General features: G+C 37.5%; 1 protein-coding gene across 8 annotated transcripts in view; it reads right to left on the reverse strand.

Annotated features, from left to right (window-relative positions):
- The window catches only part of RALGPS2 (Ral GEF with PH domain and SH3 binding motif 2), a 135,938-nt gene that overhangs the window by 64,989 nt on the left and 50,491 nt on the right, over positions 1-20,458 (reverse strand). For all 8 annotated transcript variants that reach the window (XM_080406590.1, XM_080406592.1, XM_080406589.1 and 5 more), the window contains 3 exons: positions 12,179-12,268; positions 8,572-8,664; positions 2,150-2,276 (listed from right to left, as the gene is read on the reverse strand). In XM_080406590.1, coding sequence (XP_080262716.1) covers positions 2,150-2,276; positions 8,572-8,664; positions 12,179-12,268 — 310 coding nt within the window. The remainder of the gene's footprint in view (positions 1-2,149; positions 2,277-8,571; positions 8,665-12,178; positions 12,269-20,458) is intronic.

Below are 20,458 nucleotides of genomic sequence, written 5' to 3' on the forward strand. Positions count from 1 at the left end.
TTTCATGACACTTAGTTCTTTTTGCCACTTACTTAAACCTTACAAAATTAATTTCGGAGGGGATGCACTAGTGGGCATTTGCTGTTCCTTTGGAGAATTAAAAAGGCTTGAGGACATACTTTATGTCAGTAAGAATTGGTATCGTATGAAACCAGGTCACAACGTATTCTTTAACTACAGAGGGTTACAGCAAAGAACACTTCTTTCTTTCTAAGTAGAAAAGAAACATACATTTCACTTCAACGAACTATCAAGTCAAGTCCAAAGCTTATTCAGATGCAAAAGTTAGACAAGAAGTTGCTAATGTACTATGGAAAACATCTGTAACTAAACAAGATTTAAAACATTGTTTTCCAACATTTCACCTTTTTTTTTAACTATGCATTTGCAGGTAGAAAGGCAGTATTTTTAAGGGTCAGACAAATACACCAAAGCATACAGATTTCTCTGTACAGCAGTAAGTGTCAGAAGACCTTAACTGCAAGGGTCAGAGAACCACTGACATCTTAAAAAAAAAATAAAAATCTGTCACCAGGTTAGCTTAGAACTTTTATAACCAGCAAGAAAATATTTCAAGCCTGCCTTTATGTTTCAAAAACCTTAGCAGACAGGTAAAAAGCATCTGAAAACTAAAACCCACATTTCAGACCCATATAGAGCGTGTATATACTATATACATGTATACACATGATGGGATAGCTGCAGAATGACATGTTTAATCACATTACATTATGCTTGCCTCCTTTTTTTGCCTCTTTTAATTCAGGCCTAGTTTTAACAGCAACAAACAGGGTAGCATGTGGCAGTACGCCAGACCAGCAATTTTCACACCTGAACTTCAGACAAAATACACTTTGATTCTCCCATTCTAGGCACAAAGAATTACCATCTGAATACTTAAAAATACAGGAAATCAACAGCTGTTAAGATCATGTTGGAACTGATGGATATTTCTGGGAGGGATGTAAGAGGGAAGTAAAAAATGAAGACAGAAGAAGGATCTTTATAGGACTACTTGTCATTAAAATTATTATTGGTTCTCCACAGTGAAGTATTTTTTTCTATTCAAGTGTGAAGCATCTAAAATCCATCCAGTTTTGCAGAACCTGAATATATGGATTTTAGAGGCATCATCCTAGATTCTAACATCAATGATAGCATTGCTGCTCATATCGAGCTATGAAGCAACTGCTGAAGTAATATTGTGATGGACACACAGATCACAGCATAAAGATAACTGTTAAGTTAGTTATCTTGAAAAAGTTAATAGCTCAGCTGAATAAAGGAAGTATCAAACTTCAGGAACAAAAAAAATTATAACTTAATAAGCCTTACTGACCACAAGAGGTCATCTTGAATTTAAGTGTAAGAGCAACTTGTATCTACAAATGTATCAACTATTTTTTCTGGAAAAGGGAAAAACTTGTAAACATTTCCTTAATTTTATGTGACTACTAACGTCTTACGATAATAGAGAAAAGCTACATTAAAAAAACAAAACATACCAATTGCTTTAAACAAACTAAAGACATTAAATCACACTACACTAGCTTGGCAACAAAACCGATACATATTAAACACATTTATCTAGTTTTCAGATACACGGGAATATCATTTAGTCATAATTATTCCACAAAGCTGAGTCTGTCACAACAACCTAGTTTCTCTTGTCACCTTAATATAATTAAATGCAGCAATATCTCTAGATTTTAGCATGTTCCAAACCCTAATATATATGTTTGTCTCAGATGTTGGTGATTTATATATAGCTTCTCATAAATGAAAAGCCATCGTTACTGTAACAGTCAAGTATTTAGCTCTGAGAGTGCTAGCAGGCATAACAATTAAGTACTTCCCCAGAAGTCAATCAGTGCATCTATACAACATATGGGAAAGTCATTTCCTAGAAAACTGATACTGTATGTAAAACCTGAAATGTTTGTGAGGTTTAATAAGCATTTTTTTTCTGAAGCTAGTGAAGTTATTTGTTGCTATATACAGAGTATCCAGAATCAACTAGATGTTACAGATTCATTACTGAAGTACTGAAATAGTTTCATGAAGGCTTAAAAGATGGTGTTTACTTTGTGTAATTACTGGAGAAGTATATTTGTCATTAGTGTTTCACGCTAGAAATACTTCAACTTACCTAAATAGGGAATACAAGGAGTCATTTTCAAGCTGCTGATATAGTCTCTAAGCCTTTTGTAATTATCTTCTTTACTCATAACATACTCCAGCTTTTCAAAGGTGGCTTTATCCTTTCGACTCAGTAACTAGGAGGGAGGGAAAAAAAAGGCAAAACTAGATGAGCTTAAGTTTGATCATTATGATTTCTTTCTTACCCTTATAAGCACAGATTTCCACCTGCACACACACACCCATTGTTGTTATTGGTTTGGTTTTTAAATAGAACTGCTTCAAAATTACAGCATTTACTCCTTAATAACAAGTACTTGGAGAGTTTACAAAGAAAAGTAGCTATTTTGGCTGGTAAATTTAAACGATCCTTTTAAAAAATTCACCAGCTAAAACTCCAGTTTTCTGGAGGATTCTTCTGAAATAATACAAGTTATCAAAAGACTAATTTAGCTAACACACATCACAATTTCAGGTGCCGTCCAATCTACGTATTTCAAACCAGTAATTTGTTCACTTTTGATTATCGGTAAGTGTGCTGGTTGTAACTGGGACAGAGTTAACTTTCTTCACGACAGCCAGTATGGGCACATTTTGAATTTGTGCTGACAACAGTGTTGTAACACAGGGATGTCTTCATCACACCTGAGCAGCCCTTACACAGAGCCAAGGCCTTTTCTGCCTCTCACACCACCCCACCAGCGAGCAGGCTTGGGGTGGGGGGCACAAGAAGCTGGGATGGGACACAGCTGGGACAGCTGACCCCGACTGCCAAATGGATACTCCATACCATATGACATCGTGCTCAGCATATAGACCTGGGGGAAGGAGGAGGAAGGGGGGACATTCAGAGTGAAGGTGTTTGTCTTCCCAAGTCACCATGACACGTGATGGATCCCTTCTGTCCTGGGGATGGCTGAACCTGCCTGCCCGTGGGCAGTTGTGAATGAATCCCTGGTTTGCTTTGCCTGTGCACGTGACTTTCACTTTACCTGTTAAACTGTCTTTATCTCAACCCACAAGTTTCCTCACTTCTACCCTTCCAGTCCTCTCCCCATCCCACTGGTGGGGGGAGTGAGCGAGCAGCTGTGTGGTGCCGAGTTGCCAGCTGGGTTTAAATCACAACAGCCCTTTCTTGGCACCCAACATGGTGCTCAAAATGTTTGAGACAATGACAGATTTGACTGGAATGTGCTAGATCCATTTATAGCTGTTATTGCTGTGTAGCTATTAATTGGCAGGCTCCTGCGCTTGCCGTGGGGTTTCCTTGTCTTATTGTAAATTAGAGTCCAGTGCTCATTAGTAGCTGTTTTTTCACTTTTGCTGCTTTCTGTACCACTTATCATCTTACTCTGCTCTGCCTGGGAACATTTTAATAACAGCAATGGCAATGTGCCTGGGCTGGCAGATGGCCAGGGCATCACTGCTGAGGCTGTGCTGCTGCACTGGACGGGCTGGAACTCCAGGGGGAAGGACTGTGACCTGTGGACAAGTCTACACAGCAGCAGGACAAGCCAAAGCATCTGCGTCTGTAGTTATGTCTGTGCTGCAGCACGTATACCTCCGAAGGGATTGTGGCCCAAGGATAAGTCCATGCTGCAGAAGGTACACCTTGAAGGATCTGTGGCTGGGGATAGGTCCGTGTTGCAGCAGATACACCCTGAAGCATCAGTGGCTGGAGGTCAGCATCATGAGGTCACGCTGGAGCACCTCGAAGCATGTGGCCACAGAAAAGCCCACGACAGAGCAGGTACAGGCCTGGAGGGCCTGCAGCCATGGGTAAGGCCATGTTGGAGTAGGTTTACTTCTGAACAGACTGTGGCTCATACATAAGGTTCCACCTGGTGCAGGTACACCCCCCTAAGGGACTGCAGTCTGTGGGTAAGTTCAAGCTGGCACTGGAGCAAGGGGAGGAGTTCACTGCAAGGTTAAACACTATAGTCTGGTCTAAAAGGGACTGGGGTGGAGACTGTAATGGAAATAATTGTTGTAATGTAATAGAAATTAAATTGTTGTAACCTGGGAATTGAATTGCAGGTTACAGGAATTACTACAGCAGAAACCACGTGAACCAGTGGAGGATGAGCCTTACAAGAAGCAGTGCGAGTGCAGCAGTGACCTGACCCGAGCTGGCTTTGGTGTCCAGTAACTCCACACAACACACCACCTCTCCTGTCCTGAGTGACCACCATAACAGATGTCCAAAGTTATGGACTACACCAACATTCTGTGGACATTTGACAGACATTTTACAGGTATGGTCCCTGTAAAACTAGGGGAGACTAAGACTAGGGGAACGATATTTATGTATTATATCAAAGGACGGGAAGGTGGGTGATGGTTAATAAGGATGTATTGAATAGTGTGGGACCTGAGCATGACGTAAATGGTATGAAATAAGGGGTGGAGAATGGGCAGGTTAATTATCTTCCTAGTAGGTAGTACAAGGCTATGTTTTGGATTTGTGCTGAGAACTGTTAAAAATGCAGAGATGTTTCCGTTACTGCTGAGCAGCGCTCGCACAGTCAAGGCCTTTCCTACTCTTCATACTGTCCCATGGCTGGGATTTAAAGCATGATGTAAGCTAACATTTCTCCATCAGATATACTGAGAAATTTTATACTAATTCAGCTTCACAAAAACCCAAATTGCAAAGTATGCTCTTATTCTTGATTTGAGAGCTATCTCAATAATTTTCCAAAGAGCAAAAAACCACCATTAGAATCTGATAAATATCTTTCAACTACAACTTTAAAAAACAATGAATTCAGATATACACATATCCACGTACTTGAAGGTCTGGAAAAGAATAAGGATGTCATCCATTTTTCCTGACAGCAGGTATTATGGACTTCATTACAGGTTGTACATATTGTTCTGCCAACTAGCAATTTTACTGACTCTTAATATTACAGGAATATCCACTTTGAATACAAAAGTTAAAAGTCACGAACAGTATTCATTGCCCTTTCCTGCTCCCCACGCCTCTTCCTTTGGTGAAACTAACAGCAACTACACTCTCCTTGCAAGATTAGGGAAGTAAGTCATTTAAAAAAAAAAACTAGATTAACTACTGCTGCAAAACCACCTTAAAGGCTTCATTTCAATTCAGAGTCACAATTTAAAGAAGGGTGTAAGATGTTCCCACTGAGCATTCTGGCAGAAGACTCAGTGTCTTCTGTCCCAGTCACAATTATTCCCCTATAAGACATGCAATAATGCAAAAATTACAAGGGCCATATTGCTAAAATTTTGTGCATATTCCCTTTTCTCCTTCAGTTAAAGATCAACCTATGTGAACATGACAGAAGTGTCTCTATTGTAAATGTACTATTGAAATAAGCATTCTTTTTACTTATATTTTTTATAATCTAGTCTTCATTAGGATAGCTAACACACCACCAAACTAAACACTGGCTTTCAGAAGAAAGCAACTTTTCAAAAGTCAATTTTTCCCCAAGACAAACTGATCTCTGACATTTCCAGCAATTAATTGACTTTAGCTTTGGTTCCAATATTCGGATGAGCAGCATCTAATGTTCATTAAAACTGCAGACATCTGCCAATTCCAGGACAAGGAAACAGTAGACAGGCATGACTTCTTTCCAACCACCAGAACACGACATTTATCTTTTGAAGTTTATCTCCTCAAAGATGGTTCCAGTTTAATCAGACAAGATTAGCTTCCCTTTAATAATATTCTAAAATACTCTGCCACCATTTGGTCCCTGGGAGACTTTTATAGTTTCGTAGACTGGAAGGTAAGACAAGACTAACAGATATAGTTAATGGCATAAACTCAGACTTGACGAGATTAATTGTATTTTCCTCAAAACATGCTGATCTGCACAATCTTGTGCAAGTCTGATACACCATTTCAGGATTTTTGAATAACAACGTCTAAACAAGTTGATGCTGTTTGACTTCCCCTTGTGCTCAATGCACAATTTACACCATGCCTCCACTTCCTGCATTAATATAGAAAAGTACAGAGAAGTCAATAACATTAAAAGTGTTTCTGTGAGGGCAAGTAAGGACCCAGCTGTTATTTCTTCAGTTTTAGAGCTGCTACTTTTTCTGAATAATTTTTCTTCCTCTGTCTCTTAGGCTCAAAGGATGCAAAGAACAGTAAAGAGATGTACATATGCAGAGACAATAAAAGCTAAGGCTGATGATTGTTTACAGTAGCAGGGAAGGACTCTGCTTCCAGGCTGCTCTTCACTTTGTAATTATAGTGTGCCAGCACTGAAGACAACCCTTCTGGAATACAAGAAAGGAGAGATGAGGTTTTGGGGTGCTAGCGGAGTGGGGCAGGATTCACTCACCTAACTTCAGATGTCTAATAATTATTTGCTTATATTGCCCAGGTGCTTGCTGGTCTTCTAGACCTCCTCTACACTCAATGGAGAGAAGCAGACCATTCTATTCTATTAACACCCTTGGAAAGGTTCATAATTCTTTTCAAGTTTTGAACGGGGCAAATCATGCATTAGAAGCATTTATTATTCTCCAGAGTTCAGAGGGCGTGCAGGCAATAAGCGAGACAAATTTCAGACATATTCAGACATACCGTCAGAAGACATGAATTTCATCTTTTTTAGGAACATTAGATTACCAAGCAAATATTTAATGGTTCCTTTCAACTCTAGATTTCAACCATATAAGCTGACTTTTGTTGTTGTTGTTGTTAGGGAGAGAATATACTTGCAGCTATTTTCCTGAATTTCTAAGTTGAGTTGATTGCGGGTTGCTACACACTATCTCAGAAACGGAGAAGAAATCCTTGCTTACTGAAGGTTTTGGCAGGTTACTGCATAACTTAAATGACTTGGTGACTCAAATAATGGCTTGGTGTGCCTCTTCATATGTCTTTTCTTGCTTTTAATATACAGAAAGCCAAAGGCTTAGAATTACTCCAAGAATTTATAAAGCTAAACTTCCAAGAAAAAGACAACTAAATCAGTTTGCAACGCACATGGCTAGGAGCTACCCACAACCTGAATTTGCAAAGGCTTACATAAGATGATGAAAAGCATAAACTTGCTTGGGATTATATGAGAAATTAAACAACTGCAGAAATGTGGGAAAAGCTACTGGACATTTCAGAGGCTGGAAGAGAGGCAAACTTTAAAAACTGATACGTATGTCAACAGCACACAAATAATCCGCCTAAGTTCAAACTAGGACCTCTGGTTGACGAAGAAGGAAAAGAAACTGGGGACTGCCAGTTCTGAATGGCATAATCATGCCAGTTACTAATATGGTTATAGCTGACATTTGTTTCGAGTCATACACACACACAAATCAATTGGCACAGTTATCTAAAACTGTTGAGGCATCAATTCATTGACATGACAAAACCAGAGAAAGCGAAGTTCTCCTTGAGATAATTTCGAAGTGTTAACTTCATTAAGATTTTCTTGGAGATAATATTTGTATTTTTGAAAAAACAAATTGAAATTACTTCATTGTGCCCTTCCAAAATGCACCCAGAATTCTAGAAGAGTATCTCAGCAAGAGTGAATTACATTCAATTTTGGGAACATTTATCAACTGAACAGCATTATCCTTCAGTTATCAGACAAACACTTTTTGTAACATGCAAGGATGTGTTGACATGTCTTCAGTGAAAATTTTTAGCTCTTTTCAATGACCTATTTATATGGATCCCTCACACAGGAGAATTTCAGTCACCTGATTATTTCTATCACACTTGAAAACATCACAGTTCATCTGTTTATACAGCTGGGTAACTACACAATGTATGGCTGAATCAAGCACGGTGTTTTCTCAGCTCTGAGGTAACAATGAGCAAAATGTCTTCTGATCAAGGACACAACTACACAAAAATAATACTAGTTACAGTCAAAAGACAGTTGTCAAATAAAAATGTTTCCAAAGAATATCATTTTGTAGCTCTACAAAAGCAGACCTACAAATATACTGTGTAATGCAGTTGTTCCAACTATGAGAACAATTCTGAAAACTCTTTAGGAAAATTGCCAGATTTAGTTGTCAGTCAGAGAAACTACAAATCTCTTTAAGGAAACTGAATCAAGAGTTTCTGGACATCTGCTCTCCATAGCAAAAAAAATTCCAACAGTTTCAACCCCTAAACTATTAAAGTATGACCCACTTTGGCATTCATAATTTTCCAGTAACTAAATACAAAATAGCTTCTGGCCAAATTAGAAGCCTCTGCATTTAGCAGAATCTGCAGGGAACTGTTTTTCAAAGGAAAATATTTCTATGCCAGAATGAAAAAAAAAAATTCAACAGGAAACCATAGACTTAAGAGGCACTATTATATATACAGTACAAGACGATTAAAAGCATCTGTAATAATTATTGCATCTTTGAAAACAAGCTACAGAATGTTGTGTTTCCCTAAGAACACATTCAAACCCCTCCATTGTCCTGCCGTTCACTTACCGCCCACGTTTTAGTCAGCCTGAAGATTGGAGCACTCTGTAGGCCTGACACAACTGCCATAAGAGCATGCAGATTATTCAGTTCGTACAGTTTCTGAGGACAAAAAAGTATATACAATAAGAATAAACAACGTTCCAAATGCAGTGAATTATGAATACAGAATAAGTAACAACCTAAAAACAAAGAAATCTGGCATGTTCTGGAGTTCATTACAGTGAACTGCTGTGCACCCACACCACTTTTATGGGGCCTCCTAATTTTTCATTACTGCATCTGCACAGTTTTGGATTAGACTATACTAACTGTTTCATAGTCCACAGAAGCCTTAAATTTTTTTTTTTTTTTAAATCTATATAGGCATACATCTTGGGACGTATATCAGGAGTTGCAGAAATTTTCTAACATTCAAACCCAACAAATTCCTTTCATAGCATTCAAGAGAATTTTAAAACGTAACATGCCAAAAAGGATAACCCAGTTGTGAATGATGTAATTGTGGCAGTACTTAATACTGTAAATTCGTTTGGTACCGCAGATTTAGCAGCTACCAAGGCTGCACCAAAGCACCCAAAAAATATTGTTGCAGGATGAAATCAAGCAGGTATATTTCAAAAGTCATGTACCTGAAGTATTTTTCTGACTGAAAGACAATTTTTGGGGTACAACAAAACTAAAACTAGCCAGTGGAAAGGAACAATGAAATCAACGCTGAACACAGAAAATACCAGGGTAAAAGAATTTTCTTTAAAACTCTCTACAAAACACTGAGTGTAAGTGCATTTCTTGGAATTTCCCTTCCCCCATTTTTCCTTTTCCTCTTTCTCCAAAACCACCAATCTGCCTTGGCTAATTAATTAAATACTACTATCACAAAAGCTTAAAAATGGTCCAAAAGAAAATGCTGTTCCTTAAGCCCTTCTGCAATATCAATTATTCCGATAGCTATGAGCACCCAGAGATCTGAGTGAATGAACTACATTTGGGGATTTTTGGTGGAGTGAGCACAAACTGAGGTTTTACCATCAACAAAAAGACTTTGATAAAGAGAAACGGATACTCAATCACAGTATTGCAAATACTGGATAACCCATTTGGAAAATGCACCAAGGTAGGTTAGGATTTCAGCTAGAAATTATATAATAGAAAGAACCCTTGCTATTCAAGAAATGGTGGAAGTCTTTTTTTCTTCCTGGAAACTCAGCTTACCCAAATTCCTTTGATTAGGAGGCCTTTCGTGGGATTACAGGACAAAAAAAAGCTAGACTAGCTTGATTCTGAATAAATGTTGATTATCAGAGGATACCTTATATTCAGAAGGCTAAAAGCAACACTGCAAGGATGGCTTTCTGGCTAATCATTTTGCAGCAGGGCAAATTATCCTCTCTCCACTTAACGCACTGGCAGAAAACTATCGGTATTTTACAGAACATGAGGACCGAAGTCCTCATAGGTATTACTCAGAAATGTCACATTTAATGCTGCTTGCTTACTGTCAGGTCACCCTAGTAGCAACCTCAGTCCGGGTGCCCAAATCCCTAATGATTCCAGGATGTCTAGTGACAAACACGAGTCTGTCCACACCTACTGAAGGAGCATTTCCCTCTCCTAATCCTCTTTTGGGAGGATTCTTTGGTAACTGTGCGTAAGGACAGCCAGTATTTTGTGGGGTGAGGTGTGCAGGTGGCTATTTGTCTCATACCATAGTCCTACTACTCTTCCAAATAGTACTGCTGGTGTTGCTCCCTCCACTTACACAATAACCCTTTTTGCCCCAGACACACATCCCCAAACAAGGTAACGAAGTTCCCTGTTGCAAAGGATAGTGTAGCTGATTAAAAATTAAAAAAGGGCTTTCCTAGCTGCTGCCAGCATTGAAACAGAAGTCATAACCAATCAGGATAGTCTGGGAACTTCAGGGGAATGCAACCCCTAAATCAAATTAGTTCATGCATAAAGCAATATAATATGAGATGTCATTAAAGGACTGCTAGCTATACAATAGAGAGTTGTCAGCACAAAGAATTCACTGTATTCACTGTGAATTTAAACCTTCTCTGAAGAAAGGATAATTACTGTGACCTCTGGCACCAAGCTGCTTTCTTAATAGTTTTGATGTAAACAGAAAATCCTTCAAATGGGACTCAGTGCAGTAACTTCATGTTAGTAGCTATACGTAAGCAAATCCAAGATAACAGATACAGTAAGTGAATGAACAGATAGAAGAAACACGCCATCTATAGTTTCTTGCTTTTTGTAATTGTGATTTTTATAACTCATGGTAAACAAAGCTCAACTAATTATTAGACAACATAACTGTCTCAAAACCAGTAGCATTTCAGCAGACACTACTGTCTGCAGTCCACTGATGAAATCAGGCACATTCAGAGTGCTGTGCCCAAGGCAGAGCCTACAACACCCAGTGCTGGCAAGTTCCATCCAAGTACTAACCAAACCTGACCCCACTTACTTCCAGGGTCAGTCCTGCACTATGACCACACAGGTGAACCTCCCCCCCTTCTGTGGAGGAACACGGATAATGAGGCATATTTTTGTATGTTTGTATTTCAAACAAAAAAAGAAGAACTGATTTTTTAAAAATACATGAGATGAAGAGACATTAACTCACCAGGTATCATAGAATCACAGAATCAATATCAAAGGATATTTAAAAGAGACCTTAAACAGTTTATGACCACTGCATGATTATTGAGCAAAACCAGGAATTTTACAGAACTAGCTTGCTTAGCCCAAAATTAGTAGTCAAATCCCACAGAAGTAAACCACTACTTCATTAGAAATGTGCCTATCAGGGCAAAGAATGCATCTGCAAATACCAAGGTAATTGACAAAATTATTTTTTTTTTGCAGGTAAACTGAAGTGGTCACAGAAGTTAGGGGTAGTAATAGCCAGCTGCCATCTGACAGCAAAAACTTGAAAAACATCCCTCTCTTCACACCACAATGAAGAAGTTTCATGGTATTTGAAGGGCCAGGACTCTGGTTCATCTACACGTAAGAAAAGGGTCAGCAAATCTTGACTGACAAATGTCAACCCTTAAGGCTTTAAAAAAGATATCACAGGATGAGAGCTCTAAACTCTTTTCTGAAGTCAGGTATATTTTTGGAACAGTATTTATTAAGTTGATATTATTGATGTCGCAATTGGAATAGGAGATAACAGACCTTTTCCTTTCAATAGTAAAAGCAAACAAACAATTCTTGTTCTGACTGATGCCGTTTGAACAGATTCTACACACAGCGGGTTTTTTTGGTTTAACCAACATTAGAAAACACATCCAGTAAACTACATATCTAATAAATAGCATTTAAAATAAGGCATCTTTGCATTTCCTTAGTTAAGCTCTTTTTTTTTTTTTTTTTTTTAAACAAAGGCTTCCATTTCAGGATTTTGGTCTGTCACTATTTCTGACAACTTTGTTACATGCAGAAGCCAAACAGCTATTCATGTAAACAGATACAACCACAGCTAAATCAGGTATCAGATAAATATTTACCCATGTGTATTTTTGAACTGACCAACTTAAGTATAAGAACTTTCATCACTGTGAATCCCACAACCCACCCACCCCAAAATCCAAATTCTTACCTTTGCAGTTTTAATATAGTGGCTCAAAACCTCAGCTCTTATTTTTAAAGTTTGTGCATGTAGAATCTCTCTAACAACCCAGAAGCTTACCTAAAAAGAAAAAAAACTTTTAAAAATAGAACTTTGACATTTTATTTTTAATATTATTTCATGAGTAATACATTAGAAGTCACACAGCATTCAATTCCATCTAAGTTGAATACATACTAGAAGATGCAAATGCTTATACTACAAAATCCCAACCAATGCAACCCAAATACTAATAAAAAGCTTTCTTCAAAGTGTTTTTGTTCTGGTAGCCTGCTTATTCTTATCCAAGATACCTTCTACTATCACATGGTCAAGCAAGTGCTTAAATCAAATTAATAAACCCAACTTATATTTAGAACTGAACCTTTTATCTTGTCACTCTCTCCACCTTCCCAATGTCATAACTGGTAGCCATGCACTCCAGTATTTTGTTGGAAAGCACATGTTCTGATGCCTGCTTTTCTCAGTGTGTGGGTGGCTAGAACTTGTCTTTATAAAATCTGTCACATCAGTTAGTTGTGCAGAGAGCCATTGGGATCTGTTTTTCTAATAAGGAAAATCCTTCTGCCACCAGCACATGTCAAAACCCCCTCAGTTATCTACAATCTATGCAAACAGACTCATTTTCAGGCTAAGAGATTGAGGGTGAGATCTCAGACACAAAGCAAATGGCCAAACTCTCAAACTTCAAACAGTGTTCTCTCAAGAAAATACAATCATGAAGAAATTTTATTAAGAGCGTGTACAAAATGAAGGAATATAAACAGTAAAACTGAGTTACATCCTTTGTGTTTGCTTTTCCACATCTTCAACTCATCTGAGAGTTGAATAGTACAGCTTTGAACAGCTTCAACTACAGTTCACTGATATTTCCAAATTCTCAACACCACTTTAAAAAAAAAAAAAAAAAAAGATAAAGCGCTATCACCCGAACAGAAGTGGAACATAAAGTAGGATGTCTCTGCTACAACTTGAAGTTTATAGTTTGTACTCTTATTGCTGGCTAAGTCAATTACCTCTTAATATACAGCACGCTACCACACTCATTTGTTAAGTTTTATAGGACTAACTTCATCGCTGTATAAAAATCAGTGCTATATTCAGAGCGGTATGAAGAACGGTTGCTGCATTTCATAGTTCCACAAATGCCTCATAAAAATTATACTTTGAAAATTATTTGTTAACACGTCTAAATTCTAATCTTTTCTCTCCTCTGCTCCCCCCACGCATACTGTCCTCATATACTTCAGCACAAAGAAGAATGATAGAAAATAAATAAATATAATAAAACAGTAGCAAAAAATCAGCAAATGGTAACAATTACTGTAGCTTTTATTCATGGATTGACTAGAAGTCAGGAAAAAATGAATGATCAGCAAGATACAGCATGACAGGTATTTACAAAACTACTGAAAAACAGTGTTATGAAGAAACATAAACATACATAAACATCTTTCAACCAGTCATGCTGCTTTGATTTTTAAGAGTGATGCTAAACTACTTGTAAACTAACACTGTGTACATATTCAGGTTCCTGCCTAAAATTTTAATTTAAAAAATGAAATATCCTGTTTATCTTCTTTCAATTTGTACTGTATTAGAGCTCTTTATACAGAACAGCACAAGAATATCCACACCTCCAAAATTATTACATTTTCAGTGAAGTTACAGTGATCTGATGAGAACTGGGATGTCAAAATACAACAGCTCTTTAGAACTAGAAAATGGAAGAATTATAAAAAACATTTCAAAACCCATGAACGTCTTGCATAACAACTGCTTTCCTTCGGTTTGTTTGTCTAAGGCTGTATTAGCCAGCAAAGAATTAGCCAAGAAGCTCAGCTTTCTTTTTCCTTTCTTTTTTCTTTCTTCTTTCTTTTCTGTTTTTTTTTTAAAGCAAAGTACCTGCAGAGAAACGATTACTTTGACAAATACAAAAAACGGTGCTGTGCAAACAGCATTACTACAAAATACGTAAGTACTAAATACTGAAGTATTTCACAGTACTTCAAAAAATTGTCAAAAAAGTTAAATCTCAGTTTGATTTTCTGCTGTAGTTAGTTTGAGAAAACCAACTTTTCCCTTGATTGATGAATGAGTTTCTAAGCAGATGCTTTCCCTTGGAAGATCAGGGGAATTTAAGTTTGTAACATAGATTTTCGTATTGTAAGGAATCAGGCTGAGACAACACACTACACTATGCCTTAAAAATCCCAGATCTCTTCGGTCTCAAGCTGACAGAGCATCAATGTAACGGGAGACTGCTTGCAACAGGCCAGACTACGAAATGCTTCCTCAAAATACAGAGCAATGCTCAATCATTTTCATAAGGGTAAAAAACCAGTTTACTACATTGGCCCTGACTTCTATGAAAGTTCATTAGTATCACAGTGTCATAAGCACTGTGCCACACAAGTACTCCGGTTTACTCAAGGAGGCCTGGTTTCCATCCCAGTCCCAACCAGCCCCAGCTCCAACACTTCCAAGTTCTTGCAGGAAAAACAAACCAGAACAAAATGCAAAACTTTCTTCAAAGTTGAGGGCCATCCAGTTTCTTACGTGACAAGAGTCAGCAGAAGATGAAGAATTAAACACATTTAATCATTTCCACTCCATCCTCCACTCCTCTTTGATGCGTTTTTACTGGCATTGACATTGGGTTTTGCCCAGTCTCATCTATCCACTGGTATCTTTAGACAGCACCATAATCTAATGCATTCCAAATATTGAAAATTAAACAATTTAAATAAACTCGTTTGTTTCAATAGGCCACTTTCTTATTTTAACCAGACTCATTCTTCATGTAAGTCACACATATTTGTTCCACACATATTTTGTGGTTATTTTGCTTCAAATCCTCTCTCACTGCATTTAAATGTTACTACTTCTCACACTCTCCTGCCAATATTAATCATATGACCCCACAGCCTTTAGGCATCAATGGCTTTGATACCAGTCCAAGACAGCATTTAACCCTTAACATCTATTTGTGTATTTATATTCTTACCTATTAAGGTCAAAAAACATGCTTAACTTTTGAACATATCTTTCCTTGAATCACACTTTAAGCTTTTTAAATTATCCCATGTTTGCCTTTTCTGAAATACTATTTTTGTTATATAGGTGCTTCTAAGTTCAGAGTTGCTGGTTCCAAAACCAATTATGCTTTCTGTGCTAATTAGTAGATAGGCAAATTTGAGCATTTCTCTTTAAAAGCGTTTCTGGATTGTTTTTCCAAATATCTGTTAAAAACATTCTGATATGCTACACAAAAAGCATGTAATGTAAAACAGACAGCGTTGACCTTGTATCGTTACAGCTAAGGTAGAATCCCTGTTTTGTTCAGTTTCCAAAGGAAGCACACTAACCTCTTCCCTTCTTCAAGCATTGCAGCAGCAGGGAGGTGGTGGAATCACCATCCCTGGGAGCACTTCAAAAACGTGCAGATGTGGTGCTCAGGGACATGGCTTAGTGGTGGGCTTGGTGGCCCTGGGTTAACGGTTGGACTTGATGGTCTTAAAAGGTCTTTTCCAACCCAACTGACTATGATTCAATGATTCTCCACCCCGTTTTTTAGTTTCTGATAACCCTAGTAAACCTTCACTATCACACTCCACTGCAACTGAGCAACACTACAACATTCAAGACAAAATTCTCCCACGTAATGTTTGCATTTGGTTTAAAAAACAAAAAAAAAAGTTTCACAGTTAGTAGAATATAAAATTTTCTTTTTTCAAGTGGGATTTTGTGCTTTAAAATTGTTCCAATTTGTTGAAACTAGTCGACAAGTTTCTCTAGTATTTCAAGCTCTGTGGCAGAACAGTTCCACTCCCATTTAAAGGAAAACCTCAAGAAAGAGGTTTTTAAATCTTATAACCAGGATAGCAAGTTACCTTCACATAAACTACAAAATGTTTTCATATCCATTCCTAACAGCAATCTTCAAAAAACACAGGCCTCTTGTTTGTTTGAAGTTTATGATAAATGCTTATTTTCAAAAGATAGTAGAGCAATGATTTAGTAAGGAGGCAAACTTGACAATTCTGCACTGACAGATTTACCAGTAACAACAGTAACATTGCAAGTATAGAACTAACTTTCAGAAGAAAGCTGAAAAAGGTAGAGATCAGAGGTTTAAAAAAAAGTTATGTAAAGAAATCACATATTTAAAAACAATACTTAATAGTAGATAGGTAGATCTATACAGTACCACATAGCAATGTATTCTTCAAGAATAAGAGTTCTGGCACGGAATGATTCAATTGATTTCTCTTCCCTGAACTCACTCTGTTTTTACAGGCACCACCATATAATTACCACATAACTAATGCTGGAAATACACTACTTCATTCTCAGTGGACTGCAATCAACTACATATAATCATTTCTGTTTCCAAAACGTTATCAGCAAATCAATTTGCTGTGAAGCAGCTGTTAGTGATTTAATATTCTCTTTACTCACAAAGTGAAAGCTGCTCATCATTTTCTTTTGGAAAATTGAGGGGAAAAGGAAAGAGAGAGATACATAATTTAAACCCAGTGACATTTCAAAGGTTAACAACAGTTTGATTAAATGTATTCATGCCTGATAAAGCCAAAAATCAAAATAATATTCCTGATTACTTACTTTAGGTCTAAACATTAGAAACCCCCAGCTCAGTGGGGCAGGTGCCCAACAGAACTGAGCAAGCACCTGGGGTGAGAACTGAATGCCAAGGCAAACCAGACAAGGAAGATGAAAATTGCTTACTCCACACCATGCTTTCTTATTCCCAGCTGCCACTGTCTATATCCCATAGGAATTCTGGGACTTTACCGCTCCCAAAAGGATGGTGAATCTAAATATGACATCACTATTGGAATGAATGAGTCCTCTGCAATGATGCATCTGGAACTGTAGGCCCACACCGCATCAAAAAGTATCTAAAGCACTGTCTCAGTAAGTCACAAGTTGAGGTACTAACTCGAATAGGAACCTGTGACTGAAACAGTACTTGCCCTTCTTCCCTTCCCTCTCCAGTCCTCCTGTATTACAGTAAGACTGGTGACTTTCCTTGGTGCCAGAATAAAGGCTGATGCAAAGTTCTTGGAAGAGCTTTTTGCAAATGGTATGTCCTTTTGCCACTAAAGCTGCATGGAGCAATTTCTCAGAAAATTGGTTAGAGGCAAACTAACCCAGCATCTGAGAAGACACTAAATAGCTGGACTTCTTTCCTCTTTATTACCTACTCCTCGACCCTTCAAGGCAGAGTTTCTCCTGCAGGCTACTATGACTCCTGCATCAAAGTTTTTCAAGTAACACCTTAAAGAGAGCAGAAACAAATGAGAAAAAAAGAAATAGGAAAGACCATCCAGAAATGCCTTCAAATCTGGCTTTAAATACAGTCCAAGAGACAGCCTAAGTATTGCACATCCGAACGTCATGGTGCTGAAAGCGTGAGAAAGAAAAGCTACTTGTCTTGTTCCTGGTAATTTAATGGTGAATTGCAACGGCTTCAAGTACTTATGGGCTGCCTATTAAAAAAAGACCTTTTTTCGTTTCTTGGGAGATAATCAATGGAACAGAGCCTCCAAGTGGCTCGTCTCAATTATACTAGTGACTCCACAAAAACTCACTCACGCAAAGATGCTTCTAGATTTCACCCGTTCTTGTTTCATGGGTGTCCCAAGGACAATTCAGATTACTGGCAATGTATTTCATTTAGACATTACAAGCATCAATAACAGGCACCTAAGTAAGGGACTCTTCTGTAGCAGCCAACACATGTGAAACCCTGTAAGGAAATGAAAGCCAGGGACAGATCCTGTCAGGATAGGTCTTTGCTGGAGCTTAAAAGAAGATAGAAAACAAAATTTTCAAGATATTAAGAAGGCTCTTAAGAAATTATTAGCAAAGATATTCTCAGTGAAGGAACGTGTCACTTAGAGGGGCACATCCAACTTTTATGGGTGTAAGAAAGCACAGAAGTGGAGTGAGACAACTATAAACCTAAACCTTACGACAAGAAAATTTGCAGCTATATTTGTGTACATACCACTATATGGAATGCCTATACAATGACACCCACAGAGGACCACAGATCACCTGTCATGGCATCAAGCTTTAAGTTAATATAACCTGGATTTATGTTTATTGCTCTTGTGGTGTTCCCCAAAAATAAGCTACAGAAAGGGAGAGTCTTAGACCCTCCTTCTGACTGCATCATTTCTAGTGAGGCTTTCAGATGTAAAGTCAAAGGGAAGAGAGCGGGAAGAGAAAAAGTACAAGAAATTCTACAGACTACTTCTCGAAGCCAGAGTGCTGCATTTTATACAAGGTTCTCCTTTACCATGCAGAAAAAAATGTAAACAGTGAGGTAGGTCTTTTAGTCCATTGAAACATACCGAACAAGCTCAACTACAGACCTTTAAGAGCCACCCAGTTTTATAATTTCTTTCAGATTGACCAGTCTTTCAATCAAAAATAACTGTTCCTTGAAACAAATGAAGCATAGTAGAAAAAGAAAATTAAGACAGATAAAATAGCCAGTGACTATCAACAACTATCCAACATGCACTTCAAGGTAATGAAAATATCTAAGGTTCCCTTTAGCAACTAGCAATGCTTTCCAGGGAAACAAGATTAGCTATTATGAAGAATGTATTACTAAAAAGGCACATATTTCTAGCATCTTATTCTTATTGCCTTTGTTGTATGCACATAGCCAGCTTTGTATGGATTTTTATAAAAACTAAGACTGAACAACACCCCCCCCATCAATTTAATAATCCAGTCAAGAGATTTGATAAAAGTTCCACAGAGTAAAATACAGAAACATCCTTTAAAAAAATTAAAATCTAAAATGGTCACAAAACCAGAAAGTCATTAGGATGAATAAGAAGGGGAGACTTAAGAGAAGTTTACAATTATAAACTAATAGGATGGTATGATGGAATTCCTATATATTAATCTAAAAACACTGTATTTAGAATTTGTCAAAATACTATTCAACAATAGAGTTAGGATTTTAGCAACATGTAAGAACTTTAACAGCTACTTTTAAAGCACAGGTATCTCCTCCTGGTTCTACCCTGTGGTACAAGGCAAACCTTCCTTCCCTCTGTCCTTAACTTATTTCACAGGTTTAATATTTTTAAACAGTGACTCTGTAATGACAAATGGTCAGTTGCAGACAGCTGATTGCTCATTCCCACGATAAGGTTTCTTTCCTCTCCTTCCTTCTTGCTTCTAAAAGCATGCTTTACCAGTTCCTTAATATGTCCCAAGCTGACTTTCTGTTTAGCCAGTTTCTGCAGTTCTTTAGTACGTTATACGACAACAAATGAGAAGTGAGATGTTTAACATAGCCCTTACTACAAAAACATTTCAGAATATTCAGGAAAATAAAATCTTTGAAGAAATTACATGAATAAGCAAGACAGCAGATATTGGAATCACTGGCATATCAGTGAGATTAATGTAAAAAGTATTAATTTTTACACTAGCCTGAGGCTGGATATATGGTCCAATGAAGGAGCAACTTCAAAAACTGTGTCAGGAAAATGTCAACTAAATGCAACCTATATGAAAAAACCACAAAACCAAACAAAAAAACCCTAACCAACACATCACCACCACCCAAAACAGCAAAATTCCACTCAAACCCCCCAGATTTCAATAGATGGTACAACTACAAGACGTTTGTGGTGTTAACATTGTCTCTTTAGTTAAGAGAAGAATCAGGCAAGTGTCCAAAAACCATGCCCAGACAAACATTTCAGTCATTAGAAGGTTAAGAAATATTTTTAAGTGTTGTTGATGAGAAGTAATACGATTTGGTCATATCCTGAACGTGAGCAATAATGAAAAGTGAGAAAGTAAACAACTGATAGAAAAACCCCCACATGATAAGAGTTTTAGTCTTAGTTTTAGATGATTAACAAAGATATCTGTAGATCTCAGACTGGGTACAGAAGATAGGTCTGGAATAGAGCTTGTAAGTTTGAGACATTATTAAACATTTACAAGAGGAAAGATGACTGTAACAAAATTACTTCATCTGAAATACAAAATATGGCATTACATTAAAAAAACATTACACTTTTGAGACTTGGTTCGTTAACTACACAGGTGGACTCCTACAGCTTTAACTGCTGAGAAAGCTAAAATTCTGATCATATTTTAGAAGTTGATTTTACACAGAGAAATTTTTAAATGAGAAAGCCATGAATCTCAAATACACTACCTGAAAAATTATGTCAGATAAAGGGT

This window comes from Falco punctatus (genome assembly GCF_963210335.1).
Source record: "Falco punctatus genome assembly, chromosome: 11".
NCBI classification, from domain to species: Eukaryota; Metazoa; Chordata; class Aves; order Falconiformes; family Falconidae; genus Falco; species Falco punctatus.